The 27,566-nt window shown below is 42.1% G+C and overlaps 1 protein-coding gene across 1 annotated transcript in view; it reads left to right on the forward strand.

Moving 5' to 3' along the window:
- Positions 1 to 4,086: 4,086 nt before the first annotated feature.
- Positions 4,087 to 27,566, forward strand: part of KIF6 (kinesin family member 6) — a 380,232-nt gene continuing 356,752 nt past the window's right edge. The window contains exons 1-3 of the mRNA XM_047103038.1: positions 4,087 to 4,155; positions 8,330 to 8,439; positions 14,516 to 14,590. Of these exons, the coding sequence (XP_046958994.1) occupies positions 4,087 to 4,155; positions 8,330 to 8,439; positions 14,516 to 14,590 (254 nt within the window). The remainder of the gene's footprint in view (positions 4,156 to 8,329; positions 8,440 to 14,515; positions 14,591 to 27,566) is intronic.

Raw genomic sequence — 27,566 nt, forward strand, 5'->3', positions numbered from 1 at the left:
ATTTGCAGTCAGCTCTTTCCCTATCCTCAGCCCTGGCAACCACTGATCTGTTTTTCTCTCTGTATAGTTCGTCTTTTCTAGAATGTCATAGAAATGGAATTACACTGCGTGTAACTTTGAGTCTGGCATCTTTCAAATAATAAATTTGAGATTCAACTATATTCTTGCAGGCATCAGGTGTCTATTCCTTTTTATCGTGTATATGATAAACTGTTGTTTATCTGTCCTGTTGAAGAACACTTACCTTGTTTCTAGTTTAGGGGCAAGTGTGAATAAATCCACAACAGTCGTTCATGTGTACCTCTTTGGGGGAACATTAGTTTTCATTGCACTGGGTACATGGAGGAGTGGGATTGCTGGGTGATATGGTAAGTGTATGTATAACTTTATATAATAAGCAATGATGACACTGTTTTTCAAAGTGACTGGTCCATCTCTGCGCATGTTTGAGAGTTCAAAATGCTCTCTATCTGTGCCAGCTTTTGGTATTGCCAGTCTCATTTTCTTATTTTTAGCCATTCTAAGAGGTGTGTAGTAGTATCTCATTGTGGTTTTAATTTGCATTTTGTTAATGATTGTGTTAAAAATTATGTTAACATTTTATGTTAATTTTTTTAAATGTTTATTTATTTTTGAGAGAGAGAGAGAGAGAGAGAGAGAGAGACAGAGTGTGAGCGGGGGAGGGTCTGAGAGAGAAGAGACACAAAATCAGAAGTAGGCTCCAGGCTCCAGCTATCAGCACAGAGCCCGACGTGAGGCTCGACCACACGAACCCGTGAGATCATGACCTGAGCTGATGTCGGACGCTTAACTAACTGAGCCACCCAGGCGCCCTATGTTAACATCTTATGTTAAACGTGCTTATTTGCCATCCATATAGTGGGACGTGTCTGTTCAAATCTTTGATCCCCCTCTTTAAAAAAATAAATTGAGTTGTTTTCCTATTTTTTATTGGGTTTTAAGAGTTTTTAGGTTCTAGATACAAGTCCTTTACCAGATACGTGTTTTTGCAAAACTGTTCTCACAGTTTGCGGCTTGTCTTTTTATTCTCTAGGAGTTTCTTTTTAAAAACTTTGTGTTTTGAGATAATTGTAGATTCACACGCAGTTATAAGAAATAATACAGAGAGTTTTGCTTTCCCTTCCCCCAGTGTTCCCCAATGGTAACATGTTGTGTAACTATAGTGCAACATCACAACCAAGGAATGGACATTGATACAATCTATCCATCTTATTTACTCTTATTCAACTTCCACCAGCTTTATATGCATTCATTTGTGTGTGTGTGTGTGTGTGTGTGCATGTGTTTTGTTCTATGCAGTTCTATCACATGTGTAGATTTCTGTGACCACTGCCACAGTCAAGATACAAACAGTCCATCATCACCAGGATCCTTTTATAGCCATAGCCACCTCACCCCCTCCCTTCCTCCCTTACCCCTGGAAACCACTAATCTCCTCTTCATCTCTATAATTTTGTCATTTCAAGAATGTTATATAAATGGAATCATACAGTATTTGATTTCGAGTCTGGCTTCTTTCACTTAGCACAATTCCCTGGAAATTCATCCAAGTTGTTATATGTACTAGTAATCCTTTTCATTTTTATTGCTGAATACTATTCCACAATTGTTTTTTTTTTTTTTAATCCATTCAGCAGTTCAAGGACATCTGGGTTATTTTCAGCTTGGAGCTATTAACAAACAGAGCTGCTATGTACATTTAAGTACAGATTTTTTTGTGTGTGTGAGCACAAGTTTTCATTTCTCTGGGATAAATGCCCATGAGCATAATTGCTGGATCTTATAGTAGTTGCATCGTTAGTTTTATAAAAAAAAACCTGCCAAACTGTTTTCTAGAATACCACTATCTATGATACGTTTCACATTGTATATTCTCACTAGTAATATATGAGTGATTCAGTTTCTCTGTACCCCAGTCAGCACCTGGTTTTGTTGCTGTTTTTTTTATTTTAGCCATTCTGATAGACATGTGGTGACATCCCATTGTGGTTTTAATGTGTATTTTCCTGGTGGATAATGATGTTGAACATCTTTTCATGTGCTAACAGTGTCTTCTGAGGTACTCATCCTTCCTTATGTATGTATGTATTTTCCATATTTATTGAGATATAATTGACATATGAGTTTAAGGTGTACAATTGATAATTTGATCCACGTATATGAAGATCGTTCTCAACTAATGATTGGGTTATGTCTCAATAAACCTATCTTGAGTTGAAAATATCACATTGAAAATGCAGTCAATACACTTAACCTACCAATCAACCACAGGTTAGCCTAGCCTATCTTAAATGTGCTCAGAACACTTACATTGTATGCCTAGAGTTGGGAAAAATCACCTAACACAAAGCCTATTTTATAATAAAGTATTGACCAACTCATGTAACTTATTGAATACTGTACTGAAAGTGAAAAATAAAATGGTTGTCTGGGTGAGTGTGTAGATTATTTAACCTTGTGATCACATGGATGATTGGGAGCTGTGGTTCCCTGCTACTGCCCAGCATTATAAGATAGTATGATATTGCATATTGTCAGCCTGGGAAAAGATCAACATTCAGAATTCTAAGTACAGTTTTCTACTGAATGCATATTGCTTTTGCACCACGATAAAGTTGAAAAATTATTGGTCAAACCATCATAAGTCAGGGACCATCTGTATTATGAAGTGGTTATCACAATAAGGTTAGTTAACACCTCCATCCCTTTACATAATTGCCATTTATTTTTCTGGTGAGAATACTTAAGATTTACTGTCTATGTAATTTTCAAGTATATAATACAATATTGTTAACTATAGTCACTGTGCTGTACATTAGATTCTCGGAACTTATTTGTCTTATGATTGGAAGTTTGTGCCCTCTGACCACTATCTCCTCATTATCCCTACCCCCAGCCTCTGGAAACCTATTCTAGTCTCTGTTTCTGTGAGTTCAGTTCGTTTAGATTTTACAGATAAGTGAGATCATACACTATTTGCCTTTCTCCCTTTTAAGTTATTTCACTTAGCACAATGCCCTCCAGTTTCCTCTGTGTAGTTGCAAATGGTAGGATTTCTTTGTTACTTTTTTATGGCAGAAAAATATTCTATTGTATATGTACATATTCCATTACATGTAGAAGATAAATAATATATAAAAATCATATATACACGTCACATTTTCTTTATCCATTCATCCACTGATGAATACATAAGTTGTTTCCATGTCTTGGCTAATGCTGCAGAGAATGTGGGAGTGCAATGATCTCTTTGGCAACCAGATTTCAAATCTTTTGGATATATTTCCAGAGGAGGAGTTGCTGGATCATATGGCAGTTCTATTTTTAATTTTTTGAGAAACCTCCATCCTGTTTTCCATAGTGGCTGCACAAATTTACATTCCCACTAACAGTGCACATGGAAGCCCATCCATTCTTGACAGGGCCATTGCATAGGAAATAGTCCCTCTCTCTTCCAGGCTTGGCCTCTTCCCAAACAGAGATAGAAGAGGTGCCTTCCACAGAATCCCATGCCCAACCCCGGGTAACTTGTAACTTCCTGCTGAAAAGCTGCCTCCTTCATCAGACCCTCATCTCTAAGTGGGCAGAGGCAGTATTGCTCAGCTCAGAATCATCCCCAGCCAACATATTGCTTGTCACAGATCAAGTGACATTTCTTCAATGAATGAATAATAAAAAACAGAATGACTTCAGTGTTAAAAAGAGGTGTTGGCACAGAGAAAGAATGGATTAAGGAACCGGGCGAGGCATGGTGGTTGTCACCCCATTAACCACTCTGTAGGCCAGCTGTGGAGCTAAACCTGGTGCCCAGAACTTGACCCGGCGCGTGCGCAGCGCTCTCCGCTCGGCCCCGCCCCAACCCCGCCCCTCAGTACTTCTCTACAGGCCCCTCTACGGTCAGCAACCAATTAGGGAGAGGAGGCGGTCCCGGTTGGCGCGGTGCTCCTTGGGTAGTGTCCATAGTTACTGTTGCTAAGGCTCCCGCTCGCCGGAAGTGGTGGGATTCAGAAGTTTTGGGAACCTGAGCCTGAGAGAGGTCAAGGGTCAGTGCAGAGCCTGGAGGAGATGGTGAAGCAGCAGACCATCCAGATTTTCGCGAGGGTGAAGCCTACTGTCCGGAAGCAGCAACAAGGGGTACGGGCAGCTAGGGCGCCGGCGCGGCGGGGCCTCCCAGGCAGGGGAGGGACGGCACGCGGGGCACTAGGCTGGGGCGGGGGGTCGGCTCAAGAGTCCTGCACACTCTGCCGAGGCGCCCGGGCCGCCAAGCAGACACCAGTGTCCCGCTGTCAGGGTAGACACCCAGGTCACTCTCGCCCAGCAGAGCACCCCCCCCCCCCACCTCGGGCGCGGACGCCGTGCACAGACCCCCTACGGGCCCCTGGGCATGTGTATTCACGCAGGGCCAACGAGTGCGTGTGCGCGTTCGTGCGCGCACACAGGGACCGTGCCTCAACCCGGCGGCCTTATCGCACCTTTCCTGGGAGCGGTGACGCAGTTCTGTATACTCTACGCAAAGATGCGCCCAAACGTATGTTTCTCACCGGGGCAGAACGTGTCAGCAAGAGATGCGTGTCCATACATGTCTGAGATGTTACAGATAATGTAGGTAGATACACACCAAAAACATATCTCTGTGGCCCTGCGCACAGTGGACCCTTAGGAATTTGTTGCCTAACTACATTGCATTGTGCAACACAAACATGAACCTGTGACGTATACTTATTGCAGATGTAGATATTTTTGCATCCCTAAACAAAGAATACACATACACTCTTCATTCTGAAAACGTTAACTGAGCATTTACTAGGTGCTTCCTCTAGTGTGCTAAACTCAGAGGTATGGAGAAGGTTAAGTCATTGCCCTTGCCATGAGCAGGGATGTTTGGTGTGCTTCTTAAATGCTTCAAAACCCGTTTTTTTTCTCCCGAGAAAGAGCATGGTTGTTCTCACCACTCAGGTGTTTTGTCTACATTATCTCTGATTCTCAGGAGAATCCTGCAAGGTTGATGTCATTTTCCTCATTTTGTAGATGAGGAAACAGAGTCTCAGGTAGATTAAATAATGTGGCCAAGCCATCCACTCAATGAGAGGCAGAACCCTGATTTTAATTAAGGACTTTTTATTCTAAAGTTCTTAGCTCTTCAGACAAAACTTTTTTTTGCCTTCCCAAGTGGAATAGGTAAGGGCAATCTGGGTCTTACTCATGAGTGCCTGGAATGGGTATATTATTAATAATATTTTATATCTACCCATATGTACAATGTGTATATGTGTAACAGTATATCATAATGTAGCATTTGCCTTGTGAAATTTATGTATTTAAAGCAAGAAATAGACATCTTTGTCATCATCGTCATGAACAGTTTTTTTACTCATGGAATACTTTAAGATGCATGAGAAAAGTCCAAAGAAAATACGTGGCTTTTTTTTAAAGGAATAAAACAGTGTAGAAAGAAACCATCGATATCTTCCCATTTTCTCTTCTATTATATTCACTTACAAGAAGGTTTTTAAAAGTGCATCATCCATACCAAGTGTTTTATATGTAAAGTCCCTATGTACTTCTTCAGACTCTTAGACAAAAATATGGGGCTTGTCTACGTAGATTCAGCAGTGGGAAGCAGGTGCTTCAAGATTGGGGGGAGGGGTGGGAGTGAAGGTGGGGAGGGGGTTGATAGAGAATCTTGGAGGTAACTTTGAACTTTCTCTTTTTTTAAAGTGCAGTGTTTGGGTATTTTACTTTGCCTTCTTTTGCATTTTTTTAAAAAATGTTTATTTATTTATTTTGAGAGACAGAGACAGAGCAAGAGCAGGGGAGGAGCAGAGAGAGAGAGACACAGAATCCGAAACAGTCTCCAGGCTCTGACCTGTCAGCACAGAGCCCGACTCGGGGCTCGAACTCACAAACCGTGAGATCATGACCTGAGCCAAAACCGGACGCTCAACCGACTGAGCCACCCAGGCGCCCCTCTTTTGCATTTTTTTAAGTTTCTTTATTTATTTTGAGAGAGACAGAGAGCGTGAGTGGGGAAGGGGCAGGGGGAGAGGGAGAGGGTGAATCCCAACCAGGCTCTGTGCTGTCAGCCTGGAGCCTGATGCAGGGTTCAAACTCAGGAAACTGTGAGATCATGACCTGAGCTGAAACCAAGGATGCCTAACTGACTGAGCCACCCAGGTGCCCCTTCTGCATTTCTTTGGTGAGGTTCTGTGGAGTGGATTGCTCAATACTCCAGGGAGTATTTGTGGGTCTCGTACTGTATTTTTATAATGGCATGTTCTTACCAAGCTGCAACATTATGCCCCATCACAAAAATAAGAGAACACAGATGAATGCATTTTGAGTTAGTGTATCCCTGCTTTCCCTTAGACATCCCACTTTTTAGCACTCTTTTTGCTCCTGAGAGATGTATGGATATGCAGCCTGTAACATTCACCCAAGAGAAATTCAAAGGGATTTTTCTTTCTTTCCTCTTCATTTTGGGGCTCCATGACTTCATTAGTCTTTTTCCTTCAGGCACTATAAAGTAAATGGTAATAATTTATGGAATGGTAACTTAGAAGCTACATTAGACAAACGTCTGATAATTTTAGCAATGGCCATGCTTTTAATTTGTATAGTGCTTTTAATACATTTAAAAACATGGTTACATTTGTCCTTGCATTTCTTCTAATTGTCTTCTAGGTATAAAAATCCCACTGTGTCTCAAATTTAAGTATCGTTATGACTAAATGTAGAAAGTCCCTTTCTGGCTGAAAGGGACTTTTCTTTAATGCCTCAAAGAATGGCTTAATCAGAGAGGTAGAGGGTCACTCTTCTTATTGTAGTCGATGGTCCTTTCTGTCTTGTGAGCACTGAGTGTTACAGAATTTTTGAAAACGTGTGACTCACATTATAAGGAGTGCCTCACTCTTATATGTTTCATGTCTTACACACCCCTTTCACTCACCTGTGTAGCCATTAACTTTTTTTTTCTTTAAGTGTAGTGCCCCACAGGATATAATTTTTAAGTGTCTCTTGAGAAAATCTAGCCATGGAAAGTCTCAGACCTGATGCCATTACTTTCTACAAATAATTTTATTTTACAGGATGACTTTTCTGCATGAATTCTTCACGTTTTAAGTGAGAGGTTTCAATAAAAATCTGCTTAGGAACATTATTTAGACTTTTGGGAGATTCAGGCAGGCTTTTACTTGTTTAAGAATATGACTTTTCCCCCATAATCAAGCATCTAAATGAGTCTTAAACAGGAAATATTGCCTGTCAGAAAGAATTTTATTTCCTGGTGAAAGACAAGAAGTCTTTTTTCAAAAAAAAACGCTAAATCTAATGACTAACATTTTTTATGGTGCATTACAAAATGCTTCCATTTCCATGACATCATTTATCCCCACAGCAATCTTGTAAGGGAGGCAATTCTGTTTTCCTCATTTTATGAATAAAGGAACTGAGATTCAGAACGTGGTGGCTGGTCATGCAGCTGGTAAATTGAGCTCAGTGTTGGATGCAAGTCTTTGGGTACCAAATCTTACACTATTCTTTATTCCACATGACTTCTTTATAGGCTTGAGTCTTGATTTTCCTGGCCAGTAAATAAAGGAGTAGGTAACCAAGAAGAGAATCAGAGCATTTACAGTTGTAAGGGGGTTGGTGGAGACCCTTCATTTCCATATCACTTTAGAGAGGTTAAGTGATTCCTCCCAGGTCCCTTACTAATTAGTGGCTGAACTGGGAGGAGAACCTTGAAGGTGACATCAAAGACATGAATTACATATGTCTTTTGAAACCACATGTCTTTTATCAAATGCCTGAATATGTCTCACGGACACTTGGGCTGCTTTGAATATAACTTGAATTAGAGCATTCTTGTGAGCTCCCTGAGAAGTCCCAGACCCAGTCCTTTGATCTGCCTCGGCCACTTTGTAAATGCTCAGAAATGCTTGTTGGTTGTAGTAAGATGTTAATTTCTGGTACATAATTCCAGAGCAGTACTTACATTGATGTCCTGCTTTCAGAACTATTAGTTTCTCTATGACAGAGACACTCAAATGCTCAAATTGGAATATTCGATCATTCAAAGGTGAGCTGAGCTTGGGTAGAGCACCAATTTAGCTTTTACCTCTTTTCCAGTTCTATATATTTGTTTGAGTCTACACACAATTCAGAGGCAAAGTATCCAAATTATGCTATGTTATGGTCTATCTTGAAAGTATAATTTTTGTACAATCACAATCCCTATCATGATAACACGTTCATAGTTCAAGCCTTAATTTTACTGTGATATGTTCATCGGTTGTCTTCATGTTTGCAGATTTATTCCATAGATGAAGATGAAAAATTAACACCTAGCTTGGAAATTATCGTACCTCACGATTTGGCAGATGGATTTGTGAATAATAAGCGAGAAAGCTACAAATTTAAGTAAGTTTATCGTTCTCTTTCATTTGTGTTTCACTATGGAACTCTTGTGGTGCGTTAATATGCACTGTGAAAGCATTAGTACTATTTCTCAGGGAGAGTATAGTGTGGTTCTCGATCTCCTCCAGTAGGTAGATTTCAAATTGTCTTTTCATTGCTGTGCCTACAATTGAAAAGAGGGTGTATTTCTCTATCCAAGATGCTGTCCCAAGATCCCAGCCTTTCTTTGCTGCATCTGCTTATCTAGTGTTGTCCTTTTCCTACGTGGCCTACTATGGTTTGACACTTACAGGAAGCTCACTGTAGGACTAAACTTTATTAAAGTCAACATCTTATGTGCCCTGTATAGATGAACCTTCTTCACAACATAAATGATACGTGGACCTCATATGCCCGTATGTATGCTCCATATCGGTATTGTCTAAGGTAGTGACCACTAGCCCACAGGTAGCTCTTAAGCACTTGAAATGTAGCTGTTGCCTGAACTGGGATGTGCTCTAAGTATAAAATAGATCAAGGAGTTTTGAAGGCTTAGCGTGAAAAAAAAAGAAGAATGTAAAACATCTCAAGAATTTTTTCATATTGATTGCATATTAAAATGATAACACTTTGGGAGGCGCCTGGGTAGCTCAGTCGGTTAAGCGTCAGACTTTGTCTCAGGTCATGATCTCGTGGTTTGTGGGTTCGAGCCCTGCATCAGGCTCTGTGCTGACAGCCCAGAGCCTGGAGCCTACTTCGGATTCTGTGTCTGTCTCTCTCTCTGCCCCTCCCCACTTGTGCTCTGTGTCTCTCTCTCTCATGAGATGAATGAACATTAAAAAAAAATGGTAACGTTTTGGGATATATTAGATTCAAAGCAGATTATTAAAATTAACTTTATGTGTTTCTTTCTTAAGAAAACAGTGGCTACTGGAAAATTTTAAATTACATATATACTCACATTTATGGATTACATGATATTTCTTTTGGACACTGCTGAACTGTACGGATCAGGTGCAACGTACCCAACAGCCACCCCTGGATTGTCATCAGTGCCTTTGGTCCAGATTCTCTTTGAGTAGCCAGTCTTTGAATTGGGGCGGGGGGTGGGTGGTGTGGTTTGGGCTACTTCGTGCTGCCTTTATTCCGTAGTTTCAGATTGTGCTGGTTTCTTTCATGCCTACTTTTGACTTTTAAAGCAGTTTGAGCCCAAGTTAAAGCCATATTTGATCTCTGCCTGAGTTTAGGGAGTGGATTTCTGGGTCCTGCTGAAAGAATCCTAATAGCTGTCTTGCATTTCTCTCCAGGCTGCTTTTTTTTTTTTAATGTTTATTTATTTATTTTGAGAGACAAAGAGAGTGGGGGGAGGGGCAGAGAGAGAGGGAGAGAGAGAATCCTAAGCAGGCTCAGTGCTGTCAGCGCAGAGCCCAACATGGGGTTTGATCTCATGAACCATGAGATTATGACCTGAGCTGAAACCAAGAGTCAGACGCTTAACCAGCTGAGCCCCCCCGGTGCCCCTCTTCCCAGGCTGTTTGCACGGGCCCTGTTTTAATAGTTTCTGCTCTTGAGCTTTGCATAAAACCCATCCAGATATTGTTTATGGTTCTCTCTTTCTCTAATTCTTATTTATTCCTCTTTATTTATGTATGTCTCGTGTAAGTTCTCTTTGGTCTTGACAGCCTACCCTTTGTGCCTCATTTATATATTTCTCCTCCCACCTGTACCCCATCTGCTTGTGTCTCCTTGTATCATAAGCAAAGGTGGGATTGCTAGCACACGGTTGCAGAGTGAGGTGGTCCTCACCCTGTCTTTTTGGCTTCCCGTTGCCTTTCGTTGTCTTCTTTAAGGAGTAGGCTTATAAAACATGACTTATTTTTTGTGAAGCGGGCCATTTCCCGCTGATGTAAGCATGCTACCCTACTTGGGCTTTCATGACAGCTGGGCAAAGAGCATCTCTAAAAAGCCACAGTTTGCTGAAACAGTTTATTCAGCATGATTCTATGTGACTGTTAGGAAGCGATTGGCCATGTCTCTATCTATGGGCCCTTTCCAAAGTATTTTTTCTATTATGTAAGTACAAATAGTGCCTTTAAACATGTTCATTGAAAAAGTGTTATTTGCTGGGGCACCAGCTCAGGTCATGATCTCCTGGTTCATGAGTTTGAGCTCTGCATTGGGCTCTGTGTGGGACAGCATGGAGCCTGCTTGGGATTCTCTCTCTCCCTTTCTCTGCCCCTTCCCCACTTGCACACACTCACTTACACTTTCTTTCAAAATAAATAACAAATAAGCTTTTTAAAAAAGAAAAAGTGGGGCACCTGGGTGGCTCAGTTGGTTAAGCGTCCGACTTCAACTCAGGTCACGATCTCGCGGTCTGTGAGTTCGAGCCCTGCATCGGGCTCTGGGTTGATGGCTCAGAGCCTGGAGCCTGCTTCGGATTCTGTGTCTCCCTCTCTCTCTGACCCTCCCCCATTCATGCTCTGTCTCTCTCTGTCTCAAAAATAAATAAATGTTAAAAAAAAATTAAAAAAAAAGAAAAAGAAAAAGTGTTATTTGCTTATTTTTAAAGTTTATTTACTTCAAAGGAGAGAGTGAGAGAGAGCATGAGTGGGGGAGGGGAAGAGAGAGAGATTGAGAGGGAGAGAGAGAGAATCCCAAGCAGGCTTCACAGTGTCAGTGCAGAGCCCAATGTGAGGCTCGAACTCACAACCGTGAGATCATGACCTGAGCTGAAATCAGAGTGAGGTGCTTAACTGACTAAGCCACCCAGATGTCCCTATCTGCTTATTTTTAATCCTCTTATTCATTCTTTCAAAGTCTCTAGATTAAAGATATTGGCTTTAGTATTTTAAATAAAGAGATTAATAAAGTATTTAACCCATGTTCGGAGGTAAATATTTCAGCATTTTAAGGGTTTTTTTTTCCCTAGAAAATTCATTCATTCAATCAACCAATATTTATTGACCCTCCACTGTATGCCTTATAATGGCTAGGAATACAGCAGGGAGTGCAGCAAAGGCCCTGCTCCCATGGTGCTTACATTTTAGTGCGAGGAGGTGGTTAGGCAGATCAGAAGTGCAGTATATATCAGAAAGTGTAAAGTGCCGTGGAGAAAATATATGTCAGGCTGGGGAAGGAGTGCCGGGAAGAGGGGCAGCAAAGGGGAGGGATGGTTCCAGTGTTTATAGGGCAGTCAGGGAAGGTGTTATAGGAAGCTGGTAGTTGAGCTTGAAGGAGGGGAGGAAGTCAGACATTCAGCTATCTGAGGGATTGGGATTCCAGGCCAAGGAGATGCGAAGAGTGAAGAGCGAGTCCCTGAGGTGGGAGAGTGCTGGCATGTCTGAGGCAGAGTAAAGGGATCTGTGTGGCTGCAGGAGAGTGAGCAAGGGGGAGAGAGGGGAAGAAGAAGGTTAAAGGGGCGACAGAGTGACCAGATCGTAGGGAGCCCTGTAAGTCACTGTAAGGATTCTTCTGGGGGAGAAGTCATCGTAAGCTTTTTCTTCCCAAAACGTTATGGGAAGGTAATGGAGGGTTTTGAGCAGAAGAATGAAATAATTTCACTTACATTTTAGCAGGATCATTTCTCCTGGCATGTGAAAATAGACCGTAAGATTCTACTCAGACAGCTGTTTCAAGAGAGACCAGGCAAGAAACTATGGTAGCTTGGGCTGGAGTAGTAGCAAGTGGAAATGTTGAGAAATAGGTGGATGCTAGATGTATTTTGAAGGTTAGAGCTGACAGAGTTGGCCAATGGGTTGGATATAGAGTGTAATGGAAGGAGAGGGGTCAAGGGTGCCCTAAGGGTTTTGGACTGAATTTTCGGAAGGATGGAGTTGTTGTTTGCTAGGATGAGGAGGGTCAGTAAGAGCAAGTTTGGGACGGGAAGAGATGAGCATGTGCCAGATTTGCCCTGAAATTTACAAAGAGCCTACACAACTTCCTGGTAAGTGAAAGGACCTCCAAGGAATCAGGACACTTAAGGTTTGTCTCAGGGAGCATTATTGATTAGCTCCAGGGCCATGCGTAAATTGCTTTATCTCCCTGGGCCTCAGGTTCCTCCTCTGTAAAAGATTACACCGAACTTCTTAAGCTCTATGGCTCTATTTTGTTCTTCCGTGGTTTTCAGAAGCTAGTTGATCATAATGGCTCTTCAAATTACTATGTAACTACATTATATAAAATAAAATATTTTGAGATGATGATATTTGGTCTTTAATTAACATTGTATGATTTATTGAAATGCCTGCCATCTCTTTGCATGGCGGTGGTTGTGATTCCTATTAGGGAGGTGGAGTTGGGAATGGCTGATTGATTCCCTCAGGCATCACCAGCCTGGTTAAAGAAGCAAATTGGCCTTATCATCATCATCCTCAAAAGCGCTGTTGAGTCTGTGCTCAGGTGAGCATGTGAACAGCCATGTCCCCGGTGTTAGGTCAGCATTCATATCCGAAGGGGTGCACCTCATGGGTTTTGAGTATTCTGGGCACAGTTGGTAAGTACTACTGTCTAAGATAAAATCTTGCCTGCAAAATGACATGGTAGCCAGAGGGTCTGACAGTCTCTCTTTGTATGGTTTCATTGTTTGCTTCTTCAAAAGGGAGGTTGAGAAGCTCTAAGGAACTTTTGAAGTTAACGTTGATTAAAGACAATGAATTTCATTCCATTTAGATTTCCCACCCATGTCCAGGCATCCTTCTGAACTCCTTCATAGTGCAAATAGTCCCACATTTCATGTAGTCTCTACTGTAATTGAACATGTGTCCGACTCACTTGTGAGTCACAAGTGAGACACGTAGACCAAAGGTTCCTAAGCCACTCTGAAAGCTGCTTCAGATGCCCTCAACATGTTTGTTTTACAGGTTTTGCTTTAAAGCCACACCACCCCTAATTTTGATTCTGAACAAATTTAAATATGCAGGAGAGGTAGAAGAATAATGCGATTGCCTCTCCTCTACGCTTGGTAGAGGATTCACCAATTGTTAACATTTGCCCTATTTGTTTATGCTTCTCTTCTTTCTCTCCCTTACTCCCCCTCCTCCTTTCCTTCCCCATTTCTCTCTCTCTTACTTTCTTTGTGATCTTTTTTTAATGTTTATTTATTTTTGAGAGAGAGAGAGAGAGAGAGAGAGAGAGAGAGAGGGAGAGAGACAGTGTGTGAGTGGGAGAGGGACAAGAGAAAGAGGAAGAGAGAGAATCCCAAATGGGCTCCACGCTGACAGCAGAGAGCCTAATGCGGAGCTTGAACTCACAAACTGTGAGATCATGACCTGAGCCAAAATCAGGAGTCAGACGCTTAACCCACTGAGACACCCCGGCACCCCTGTTCATGATCTTGTAATGAGGACCATACTTGCTGGTAGCACCTTCCCACACTATAAAAGAATATTGTGTGTCTCCTACCCCAAGTTTCCCACTGTGCCTGTGCCCCTGTACCAAGCTCAGTGCCATTGGGAGAAGAGCAGCATTGACACCATTCTACCTCCCCGAGGCCCTGGCCTGGCCAATCTGATAAAGCCTTTTCTTTGCAGGACAGGTCTGTCTTCATTTACTTTTTGACTTTTGATTCACGATCAACCAAATGGGACAAAACTATCCTGCAAATTAAGTCACGGAGGCAGCGCCCATTAATGGAAAATCAACTTCAGTTCACGATTTTAAAACTAAGTTCTATAATCATACATTTCACAGCTGTGTCCTTCCCTTACAGGTCAGACATCAGAAGTTCTTTGGGTGTTTACATCCTGTTCTTGGGTTTCCATTTCACACACTTATCTGGATTTGAATTTGATGCCAGTTGCAGACACTGTCCCTCTTGAGACCTAAAGAACACACAGTTTATTATTTGGTTCAAAGCTGCTGCAGTTTTTCAGAGGGATTTATTGTGCAGATCTTGTCAAAGCAATACTGTTTACCCACCATGTGTATACAGGGGTACAACAGTGCAGTGTGGTTGGGACTACAGGGCAAACATTGTGTTAGGTTAGGTAAGCCCAGTGATGTAAATATGGGGTCATTTACAAAGCTTTTGGGAAGAAAGTATTAATCCAATTGTGTTTGAAGCTCAGCCTTGAAATAATCACCACTCTCATATTTGCAGATTTCAAAGAATTTTTGATCAGGGTGCAAACCAGGAGACCATTTTTGAAAACATTGCCAAACCAGTTGCCGAGAGGTAGGATTTCCTATGTTTTGTTCGATGGGTTAGTGGTTTTTATCTTGTCTTCAATTTTCAGATAATTGTGGTAATGTCCTTCGGTGTATCAATTATATACTCAGGCTACAGGGCATGTCATGATGATAGTATTAATACCTTCTATCCATGTAGCTGTTTGTTTTAGATTTAGAAGCTGAGCCTCAAAACAAACCAGTGAGATAGACAGAATAGCCACTATTACTCCCATTTTAAAAGATACATACCTCTCTGAGGATTGGAGAGATTAAGTGACGTGCTCAGGATTGCATGGCTAGTGGTGGTGGACTCCTGGGTGGTTTCTGTTAACTGCAGGGATCTTTCATCAATACAGCATTTCAAACATATGGTTGGAGGGATGAAGGATGAGGTATGGGTGACACCTGGGAGGCCTACTAATGGTTGACCCAGCTGTACCTCAGTGTAATAACTACTTTTCAAAGCTTGGTCCTTAGTTCTTACATCCCTTGTGTTTCTACATATTTAGACAGTTCTAGGCTACTGACCGTTGGAACCAAGCTCACATGAGAATACCCAATAAATCAGAATGCCATTGTATTAGTATATATTGGCAAAGTCTCTTTGGGACCAGACGCTCAACGTCTCTTTGGGACCTTTGATAAGCACGGTCTCCTCTTGTAGGGAATCTGTATGGGAAACTACTACTACTTAAGCTTATTTTCTGATCCTGACATTAGTTGGATAATTTTGATGATCTCATAATCCCCAAATACATCTGTCTTTATGCTTACAATAAAAAATGTACAGACAGTCCCCAACTTAGGATGGTTCAGTTAATGATTGGTCAACTTTAGGGTAGTGTGAAAGTGATAGGCATTCAGTAGAAATCCTATTCTGAATTTCGAATTTTGACCTTTTCCCAGGCTGGGGATACACAGCACAGTGCTCTCTCATGATGCTGGGCAGAGGCAGCGAGCACAGCTCCCTGTCAGCCACACGATCACAAGGGTCAGCAACCAATGCTCTTACAACCATTCTGTCCCCATATAACCATTCTGTTTTTCACTTTCAGCACAGTACTTAATAAATTACATGAGGTATTCAACACTTTAGTATAAAACAGGCTTTGTGGTAGATGTTTTTAGCCACCTGTAGGCTAATTAAGGTTCTGGGCACACTGAAGGTGGGCTAAGCTGAGCTATGATATTCGGTAAGCTAGGTGTATTAAGTGCATTTTCAACTTAGGGTATTTTCAACTTACTGTGGGTTTATCAGATGGAACCTCATTGTAGGTGGAGGAAGATCTATACCTGCTAAGTAGACCCATTTTTAATTCCACTAATTGGTGTACCTTCTCCCACAGATATTGCTGGAAACTCACTGTCACCTTTTGTCTTTCAAACTCCTTTGTTTTATGAATCTTACTCAAACTAAGTCTTTCTCTTTTAATACAATCTTTCTCCACGGTGGGTGAAATACAGTTGAGTAGGCTTCGGCTATTTTAGTTACAGTCACAGTTCAATAACCTCTTTAGGTTAAATTCAGATCTCCTTGGTGTGCCTGGGTGGCTCAGTTGGTTAAGCCTCTGACTCTTGATTTTGGCCCAGATTATGATCTCGTGGTTCAGGAGTTTGAGCCCCACATTGGGGCTGTCAGTGCGGAACCTGCTTGGGGTTCTCCTTCTCATCCCCTTTCGCTGCCCTTCCCCTGTTCATGCTTGTGCTCTCTCTCTCTCTCTCTTGCAAAACAAATAAACTTGAAAAAAAATTCAGAGCTCCTTGACTGGATGTCACACTTGTCTAAAATTCTCTTCCTGTTAGTAATCTTTTGGGTTATGTCATTTTTCAGATAGCTGACCTCATTTTGAAATTTCCTAAAATCATTCAGGGAGGGAGCCTTCGTTTCGGTTTCCTGGATGTCTGGTATTTCTTCTCATTACTAATGAGCTCTTCCGTCTTGAGCCCACCTCCCCTCCAGCTCTTGTTGGGTCTCTGGGCCTGGAATCATCTTCCTTCAGAGATCTGCATGGTTGTCCTTGAAGTCTTGCTCCTTTGTCAGCTTCTCAGGAAGGCGTTCCTTTATTAGCTGCATTTGAAATTGCACTCCCTTTCACCCTTCCCCATTTTATTTTTTTTTAGCACTTATCACCATCTGACATACTACCTAGTTGGGTTGTTTATTAGTGTTCTGGTCCATCCTTCTCTAGAACAAAAGCTCCACAAAGGTTGGGATTTGTTTTGTTCACTGACTTGACAATGACACCCAATCCGATGATGATGAGATTTCAAGAATGACAGGCATTTTCATCCAGGCTGCCCAAGTTGTTCCTAGTGGAGCCTATCTTTCAGCAATAGGAAGCATTCCTCTTTGTCCTTTTTAGTACTTACCTCCTTGTATCCCATTTTTCCTGAAAATATTTTTGCTATTTTATTTTTTTCTGTTAGCCTTTATCTAGTTTATCTTTCTCGATCTCTTAATTCAACTTCCCTGTGACCTTTTGTTTTACTATCTAGGTAAAAGATAGCTGGCCTTTGTTTTTCAGCCACACTCAGAGCCCCTGACCTGTAATTGGCTATTTGAACCTGTTTGTATCTATTATGATTATGATAATGATGTTTGGAGCCATTCTTCCGATTTTAATTTATTTTTTCCACTTACCATACTTTTCATTTTTTCCTCTTTTGCTGTTTGCTGGTTTGACTGTACTTGTCACTGCTGCTGATATCCATTTTCTCCCTCAAGGTGTACGTTGTACTTCAGCCACTCCAGTGTTGTTGAAGTTCAGATATTTAAACTCATTCTTTTGTTTTGTTTTGTTTTTTGTTTTCCCCTCAATATCTAAAGTTTCTCCCCCTGTCTGTCTCTCACTTCGCACACTTTCACTTTGCCTTTCCTCCTTTTACAATCTCCAGTGTTGGGACCAGCTGGTAACTGCATTCTGGATTGTTGTTCATCATTTTTATCATCAGCCTTTATTCGTATTTATCTCTGAGTTAATATTTGTTTCTTTGCTCATCACTGTTTCTTATACTTGTGTCTACTTCTTGGATTCCTTTTGAGTATGGCTGGTAATAATTTCTTAGAGAGTTCAAGACTGGGGAACTTCTGGAAGCTTTTCATCCCCTTTCACAGTTAAAATGGAATTTGGGTATACAATAATTCTAGCTTAAACATTCCGTTCTCACGGGGCGCCTGGGTGGCTCAGTTGGTTAAGCGTCCGACTTCAGCTCAGGTCATGATCTCATGGTTCATAGGTTTGAGCTCCACGTTGGGCTCTGTGCTGCTTGGGATGCTCTTTCTCCCTCTGTCTCTATCCTTCCCCCACTTGCTCGCTCTCTCTCAAAATAAGTAAATAAACTTAAAAACAATTTCCTTTCTCTTGTAACTGTGAAGACACTGCTCTATTGCCTCTTTGCCAGAAGTGTTGCTGAAGAGATGTCAATGTCAATCTGTATCTTAGTTCTTAGGAAATGCCCTTTTTTTTTTTCTTTTCTGGAAGTTTTTAGGATGTTTGGATTTTGTTCTTTTTTTTTTTATTTTTTTAAAAAATTTTTTTTTTCCAACGTTTATTTATTTTTGGGACAGAGAGAGACAGAGCATGAACGGGGGAGGGGCAGAGAGAGAGGGAGACACAGAATCGGAAACAGGCTCCAGGCTCTGAGCCATCAGCCCAGAGCCTGACGCGGGGCTCGAACTCACGGACCGCGAGATCGTGACCTGACTGAAGTCGGACGCTTAACCGACTGCGCCACCCAGGCGCCCCTGGATTTTGTTCTTTTTTTAATGGAATTTCATATCAGTGAATCCCTTGATAGTCTAGGTATGGCTATTTTTTCATGTGTTCATGTATTCTTGTCTCATTCAGCCATTTCTGTCTGAAAACTTTACATATTCAAGCTCGAGTGTTAGGTTATCACACTGTTAATATCTTTAATAATTAACACAATAATTCCCTTCCCTCCAACTTATTTTTGGAACTTCTGTTTCTATAACTAGCACTTCTCTCCTCCCAATATTATAACTGTCCATTCATAGTCCCCATCTCTTTGTTTTTTGGTTCTGAGTCCTGAAAGAATTTGTTAGCTCAGTGTTCTAGCATGGTAATTTCCTTTTCAGCTGTGCTTTTCATTCTTTGTCACCTGCATCTCACATTTTTAATTTTAGCAATTTTATTTTTTCACTTCTAGGAGATGGAAACAAAGTCTGTTCTTGTTTATTGATATGATATCCTTCCTTTTCACTCTGAAGACAATTATTATCTTCCTTTGAATTGGCTTTTTTTCTATATACCTTTTTTTTTTATGTTTATGCTCTACTATTGCTTTCCTCATATTTCATATTTACCTCAGATACATATTTCGCTCAGGTACATATTTCCCTCAGATATTTGATGCTTTTAAGAAATACTTGCTATTCCCCCATGAAGATTAGTCTTCAGGAATACATGCTCAACAAAAATCCAGCCACTCAACTCGGCCCTTTGAAGGCTGTTCTGTTGGGTTAACCCATTGTAGCTTAATCCTGGTACTGTATACAATTAAAGCTAAATAAAATTAGTGCTATTTCTTTCCAAAGTTGTGTAATTCAGGAGCCTTACTAATTTAGACTCATCTTTTCCTACTTAAGTCAAAAAGTGACGTGATTGCATGACTACAGAACTGCATGCCAGTGGTGAGAAGTTATAAAACTTTACATTTGTGTCACTGGAAATTAAGTAAAAGAATCTTTGTGGTTAGTTGTTTATTATTTAGTACATCCCCCCTAGGAAGCATTTTATCATTCTTCCTCTTTTGAGCTTTGATTTTTCTGAAATATATCCTATGCAAAATCAGCCTTTTATCATATTAATTCACTCATTGGTTTTGGACTAATTTTTTATAAAGATAAAATTTAGTAGCTGCGCAAGTGTGTGTAGTATATGGTATTGCACCATATGAAAGAGCTTGTAGTTTTTTGTTTTTAATTTTATTATTGAAGTATAGTTGACGTACAATATTGTATTCATTTCCAGTGTAAGGAACTTGTGATTTTATTTGATATCTCACTCAGTGTTATTCTTCTCAAGCTGGGGTGCATCTATCTTGGGAGGATGTGGTGGTCTATCAGGGGATGCCTGAAGCCACAAGCCAAACCTGGCACATCATCCTGGAGGGTGAATCATCACCTGGAGGGTGAATTTTAGTGAAAAATTTAAGGAGAGAATGTTGAAGTCTAAACTTTTCTGAGGTCCCATCACATGCACTTGAAATTCAAAAGAATCCCGGGTCTTTGTGGTGCCTGGGTGGCTCAGTTGGTTAAGCGCCCGACTTCGGCTGGGGCCATGATCTCATAGTTCGTGGGTTCGAGCCCCATGTCAGGCTCTGTGCTGACAGCTCAGAGCCTGGAGCTTGTTTCAGATTCTGTGTCTCCCTCTCTCTCTCTGCCCCTCCCCTGTTCACACTCTGTCTCAAAAATAAATAAACAGCAGAACAAAAACACACAAACAAAGAAACAAAAAGAATCCCAGGTCTTCAGCCAATCTTATGTGTTACCTAAAAGCTTGGGGTGTGGGAAATTTTATGTGCAGTGAGTGCTTTTGGAGCAATCTGGAAGTCTAGTGTTTTAGAGGAAGGCGGTTTGACCAAAACGAATAGGGTGCACACCGTGAGGGGGACTGGTTGTACCAAAGACAGAGGGCCCCATAGCTGGGCCTGGACAGCCGTAGCACCTGCAGTGCAAAAAGTCCAGCCAGGCTCGTTTTGGAAACGCTATTAGTCACTCTGAACCAGTTCTTCTAACCTTTGATTTCACCAGGGTTGAACAACACCAAGTGCAGCCTTTCAGTTTATTTTGAGTAGAGGTTGAAGGGAAAAAGCAACCTCCCAGGGTTACAACCACAGACTTGGAGAAGGACTTTTGAGAGTACTTGAACCTGCTGGGGTGGGGGTGGGGGGTTGGGCGGGGCAGGGCTTGGGAGAGGGCATTTTCTTGTGGGAGGGACAGCCCACACTCCCTCCTGGTAGGGCCAGGGCCACGCCCCTCAGGGCTGTAGCTGTGGCTCTAAGAAGTGGGTCCTGGTGCCGATGCTGTTGGTTGTATAGCTTGCCCAGTCCTGCTGCATGAGCAGAGACAGGGAGGCCAGAATGGGGTAGAAGAGAAGGCGCAAAAGAGTACTTACACACATAAACTGAAATCTTATTGTGGACTCATGCTTCTTCCCCCTCTGGCTCAAACAATGTGGCATCAGTGGAATAATCTGATTCCGGCCTCAGCCCTGTGACAAACTTACCCTGAGACTCTGGGTCAGACCTGTCACTTCTGAATCAGTCATCCCCTCGGAGAAAGGGAGATACCAACAATACCAAGTTTACAGGATTATTTTGAGGCTGAAAGAAATATGTACTATGTGAACTTCGACACCTTCTTCAGTCTAAATGTTGAAAAAATTAGACATATGTACTCTTTTCCACTTTAAAAATATGTCCAGTAGCTTATGGCTTCAGACCAAGATGAAGTAAACACACTTCTCTCTACTCCTTTCACTAAGTGTAAGTAAAAACTCTGGGCATTATATGTAAAAGAAATATGAGAAGATTCTGAGAAGGTAGGCTGGCCAGGGGACCTCCAGACCTGAGGAATGACATGGGGGTGTGTGTGTGTGTGTGTGTGTGTGTGTGTGTGTGTTGCCTCATGTGTCCCAGACTAGATGCTGGCAAAACTGGCAACCCAGAAACACCAACAGGCTCAGACAAAAATGGAAAGAAAAGTCTGTTCTCTATACCCAGGGGACCAGGAAAGGGACACCCTAGTGAGACAGAAACTTTTTGAGACTAGTTGCCCTGCTCCACCCAGATACCATGGAAAAATCCCGCCGCCCTACCCCAACAACAAAGGCCTGGCTATCGCGAGGCACCCCATCCCCCACTGCCAGGGTGGTATCCGAGGAGTGGGAAGACTCATCCCCATGTGGAGGTAACAGCTTCTCCCTCTCCCTCTCCCTCCCCCAAGTTGTCATTGGAAGTCACATGGGATCCTGGGGTTCACCACCAACCAGCAGTAACAAGGCCTCCCTCACCCTGCTGTGGTATCAGTGAGCAGCAACCAGGTGCCCCCCCCCCCCCGTCCTACCCAGGGGCGTGACAGATGAGGCCTAGAAGGGAGCCTGAATTCTCGCCTCCACCCACAGGAATGAGGGCCCCCCACAAGTGTGAAGACTGGGTGGGGAGCCTGGGCCTTCACCCCTACCTGGCAGTGGTGAGGTAGCACCTTGCTGCTCCCACTATCACGTTGTCAGAGGAGGCATGCCAAAAGAAGATTTAAGTATGTTCGGGAATCTCATAACATCATACCTAAGCTACCCAGGATACGTTGAAAATCCTTTATCAGATAGGAGATATCAGGAATCTGGAAAATATCAATTCGCATAAGAAGAAATAATCAACAGATGCCAGTATGTAGATAACATAGGTCTGGAATAACCTAGCAAGGATTTTAAGCAGCTATCACAAAAGTGCTTCCATGAGCAGTTATGAACATGCTTGAAACACGTGAAAAGATTTAAAGTCTCAGCAAAAAAATAGAAGATCTAAAGGAGAACCAAATGGGAATTTAGAACTGAAAAGTACAATAACCGAAATAAAAAGTTTGATGGATAGCTAACCAGCAGGAGGGAGAGGTCAGAGAAAAGAATCAATGAATTTGAAGCGGTAACAATAGACATTACCCAATATGGACAATAGAAAGAAAATAGGCTGGAAAACAAAATGAAAAACCAAACCAAAGTGAACAAACCCTCAGGGACCCGTGAGAACTCTAGCAAAAATCTAATATTCATGTCATCAGAGTCCCCAAGGAGAGGAGAAAGAGAGCAGGGTTGAAAAGTATTCAAAGAAGTAATGGCTGAAAATTCCCCAAATTTGGCAAAAGGCCTAAATCTAGAGCTTTAAGAAACTGAGCAAATCCCAAACAGGATCAACTCAAATCCATTCTAGGACAAGTTATAGTTAAACTTCAGAACACTCAAGACAAAGGAAAAAAACCTGAAAGCAAAGGGAAAGAAATGATACCTTACCTATAGGGGGAAAAGTTGAATTATGGAGGCTTTCTCTCTCAAAATAAATAAACTTTATGTTTTTTAATTAAAAAATTTTTTTAATGTTTAGTTTTGAGAGAGAGATACACACAGAGTGTGAGTGGGGGAGGGATAGAGAGAGAGGAGGACACAGAATCCAATGGAACTCAAGAGCGACGGGATCGTGACCTGCGCCGAAGTTGGATGCTTAATGGACTGAGCCACCCAGGTGCCCCAAGTAAACTTTGATAAAAAGAGAAAACTTTAGTGTCATTTGTTTTTCTGTTTAGTAGATTTGGTAATCTAAATCATTAGAGCAGAACTTCTCCCCAAGGGACTCAATAAAGTTAATTCCATTAGATATTCACCAAAACATCCCTGCCAGTAAACACTTTATTTTTCTCAAAATTGGCTTTCAAGCAGCAAACATTGGTTACCACCAAATTAGACAAGAACCCACTGGCTCCCACAGATCTGTTCAACTTCTGGCCACAGTTTTACTTCACCAGATGTGTTGTTCACAAACACGTACCTGTGCTTGGTGCCATTTCTTGCTATGCTGAAATTTCCTGGTAACATTGCGTTTCTAGCTTTTGTGATTTCACTATTATTCTTAAATTCAAACTTTTAGCTGTAGCACTTTTAAAATTTTATCCGCAACTGAGAACATGACTTTGTGCTTAAAACCAGGAACACGTGTCAGCTTTTAAAGCCCACTGAAATTATAGAAGGTGATGATCTCGAGGTGCTCCACCGAAATCTTAATAAGGGAGAGGATAATAGTGCCATGCCACCCGCATTTAGTGAGCTTGCAGAGAGCATGGTAGTCCACCGGATAGGCATAGGTTATGTACTAAAGATGCACGTTTAAAATAATGAAATTTACTATTAGAGGTAAAACAAATGAGTCTAAATCCGGATGTCTCTTCTTAGGAGTGACCATACAAGAAATTGCATGAAGCCATTATTTTGCACTGATGACTGTAAGTTAAAGCTATTTGTGATTCACTTGATACGATACCACTAAAAATGGTCTGAGAGTTATATGAAGCACTTTGGCTGTGGGGAATCTGAGTTCTCTGACAGAGCAGAGACATGTGATGAAAATCACTGGGTCTGTGGTAAAATAAATAGCATTGCTTAAATTAAAAAGATGATAAAAGACACTGACCAGTGGATCAGAGGTGCTCTCTCAGTGATGTGTTTCCTTAGCTAGAAAATACGTGTCTTATGCTGGCAGGCCTCCTACTAACACAGATCTTGAGGGGCGCCTGGATGGCTCAGTTGGTTAAGCGACTGACTCTTGATTTCGGCTCAGGTCATGATCTCATGGTTCATGAGAGAGAGCCCCTTGGGCTCTGTGCTGACAGTGTGGAGCCTGCTTGGGATTCTGTCTCCCTCTCTGTCTGTCCCTCCTCTGCTTGTTCCTTCTCTAAACAAACAAACAAACAAACATTTAGAAAACTTAAAAAAAAAATAATAAAGCAGATCCTGAGGCTAAGATTCGTGTGAAGGTAGTGTATTGGGGAGGGGAGCCCAGGACACATGAGCAGGGGAGGGGGGAAGTGAGACAGTGAAGGAAAGGAAGCCATCATTAGGTATGTGAAAAGAATAGGTGACCACTTTGGGCAGTGGGGACTCAAACCCACTGGTGTCCTCTGGGAGACTGCAAAGAACATGCTTCAGGGCTGTCCCACCCAAGAGCCAAAGCAGCTCCTCTGTGTGTAACCACGCCCATCCATTATTGGCTGGGGGCCACTTCCGGGGTGCTAACACCTCGGCCCTTGTAGCCTCACCCGTACATGAATTAAACAAGCATGGCACACAGGGTAAGTGTGTGGGCAGAGAGCCACAGGCTCATTCGGTAAGAAGCCATTTGCGTGAATGGGCACAGGGAGCCTTGAGTAGATAGGGGTGCGGGTACTGCTAACTTCTGCACTGCCCACCCGCATTTCTGCTCATCGTGGCCTGGAAATGTCTGGGCTGCTCTCCTCAGAAATCACCCGAACAGGGAAACAGATTAAAACAACACCCAAAAGGGACACAAAAACTGGTGTTAATTGTGACTATATTTTATGTAAGATTGAGTTCCGAAAACATTGTGGCACCAGAATGGAGAAATTACCTGTGTGTGTTCTTCCCAGTATTCCAAAGTTCACATACTCAGTATCATTTTGTGCATCAGTCCTTGAGGAGAGTAGAAAAATTGCCTTGTCCAGAAGTAATAAAAAACATTCTTTTTTATATTGCTCTTTCTCAGACACAAGCGTGTTCCTGGCTCAGGGCCTTTGCACTTGCTCTTCCCGCTGCCCGGAACTCTCTCTCACTCCTGTCTTTACCTCCCTGTCCTGCAGGTCTCTGCTCAAATGTCTTCTCAGTGAGGCCTTCAGTGACTACACTATGTAAGATGACAGCCCCAGCGGCCCCACGCTTACCCATCCTGTGCTCTCTTTTTCTTTGTAGCGTGTAACACCAACGCATACTAGACACAGTGTTTACTTGTTACATTTGTTTATTGCCTGCCTCTACCCACTCAAATGTGAGCTTTGTAAAGGCAAGGACTCTTCGTCTATGTTTGCTGCTGTGTCCCCGGCTCCTAGCACACCATCAAGTATATATTGGATACTCAACGAATAACTGTTGAGTGAGAGGATCGGTATGTAGAGGATTATCCTTCAGGGGCTGTAGCCTTCCGTTTCTTGCTGAATATGATGTGATGAGCTTTGTTTCTTGTAAATGGGTTTTACTTTTGGTTCCTTCCTGCGGTGTTTCTTGGACAGAGGCCTTTTCAGTGAAATGAAAATAACCCGATGGATAACTGCTTTTTTCTTGAGTCTGGTGGTTCTCAAAGTGGCCCCTGGACCGGCAGCATCCATATCACCTAGGAACTTGTTAGGAATGCAGATTCTCCGGCCTCACCCAGACCTTCTGAATCAGAAGGTTTTGGTTTTTGTTTGTTTATAAAGGTTTGTTTATTTTTGAGAGAGAAAGAGAGAAAAAGCGTGAGCAGGGGAGGGGCAGAGAGAGAGAAGGACAGAGGATACCAAGCAGGCTCTGCTCTGAGCGCAGAGCCTGGTGTGGGGCTCGAACTCACAAACCACAAGGATCATGACCTGAGCTGAAGTCAGACGCTTAACTGACCGAGCCCAGAGCATTCTGTTTTAACAAGGCCTCTAAGTGCTTCTGTTATACTAACTAAAACTCAGGTTGGAGATTTCATGACCTAAGGGTACTCATTGCTGTCTTTCTTTAGTGGTATCTTTCCCAGACACCTGAGATGTACTCCAAACAACTTTACAGTTCTGAAATTTTGGTGTTTGTTTATAATTTACACCCCACTTCTTTCTAAAATAAGTGGAAGCACCTTGTCCTAACGCCAGGGCAGGCTTCCTGGGTGTGAGCCCCAGGCGCAGGGCCCTCTGCTTAGAAGGATGCCTGTCTTGGTTTAACACTCTGTTGTCAACACTTACAGGACAATTAAAAAGTAACAGGGAAATCAGAAACTATTTGGCTAAGGTAATTAATTAGTTATGATTAGTTTTCAGCAATTTAAACACTTTCTGTAAATCAGTAGTTGTGGGAGACTGTGTAACACATCAAGACCGGGGACTTTGTCTCCCAACTTTAATACCTGGTAGCTGTGTAGGTTTGGGCAACTTACTGATTCCGTGTCTGTTTTTCATCTGTACCTGGGGAAATGGCACCGTAATAGCTACTTCATTTGCCCTGATGATCAAATGAACTGGACACAAAAAACACATGCCCCAGGACACAGTGTGTGCTCAGGAAGTATTAACTATCATCCGTTTTTGGCTCCTCACCAGCATTTTTCTAGACAAAGATTTTTCATTCCAGTTCAGGATTTTACCAAGTTATAAAGCTTTTCTTTATGGATCCCCCCCCCCGACTCTTGTTAGATTTGGTTTCTCCTGATCACAAATTGGCAATTTTCTCAGAGATCTTTACTTCAGGACTTGAGAATGCAGTCACAGATGATCCAAAGATATTTCTAGTTATTATTATTCACCTTCTTATCCTCCCAAAGAATGATCTACAAAGAACGCGAATGGAATGCAAAGCCTTCTGGAAAGTCCTGCCTACACAAATGTGTAGTGATTGATTACAGCTGGCAAGATCTTTACTGTAGTTATTTGAATTTACAATTGACTGTCAGAAAGCACAACCATAATTAAAATATGTTGTTTAAATTGTTGGGGAAAATAGGGCAGTAAATTTATTCAGTGCATGATCTAAATATCTTCTTCATTTGAAAGTCGCTTTACTTGGAGCACAACTCTTTTAGCAGAAATGTCTGTCATTCTCAGTGAATTTGGCTACCCTTGTGCTTGCCCAGGTGTTTTTGGTCAGATTTTTTTTTTTTTTTTTTTAAATTTTTTTTTTCAACGTTTATTTATTTTTGGGACAGAGAGAGACAGAGCATGAACGGGGGAGGGGCAGAGAGAGAGGGAGACACAGAATCGGAAACAGGCTCCAGGCTCTGAGCCATCAGCCCAGAGCCTGACGCGGGGCTCGAACTCCCGGACCGCGAGATCGTGACCTGGCTGAAGTCGGACGCTTAACCGACTGCGCCACCCAGGCGCCCCATGGTCAGATTTTTAATGTACTTCTGGCTAAATAACATGAACAAACTTATTGTTATTTGATAACCACGAGAATACGCTTGATCCCATACAGAGATTTGCTAATCTTACAGCAGATGCACATGTATTCTCTCACTTAGTTTTTACAGCCCTCTGGGTGGACAGATGTGGTTATTCCCCTTTTAGATGAGAAAACTGGGGCTCAGAGCATTTAATTAACTTCTGCAGGGTCACCCAGTAGTAAGGTTGTGGAGCTGACACCAGAGTATGTCTTTCTTTCATAGTCCTTTGAGCCTCAGATTGCTGTATCTCAGAGCAATGGGTTTGTGTATTTCATTGCATTTCA

The sequence above is a fragment of the Lynx rufus genome, unplaced genomic scaffold (assembly GCF_022079265.1).
Source record: "Lynx rufus isolate CCGP_SWC_20201006 ecotype Redwood Valley unplaced genomic scaffold, mLynRuf1.p SCAF_6, whole genome shotgun sequence".
NCBI classification, from domain to species: Eukaryota; Metazoa; Chordata; class Mammalia; order Carnivora; family Felidae; genus Lynx; species Lynx rufus.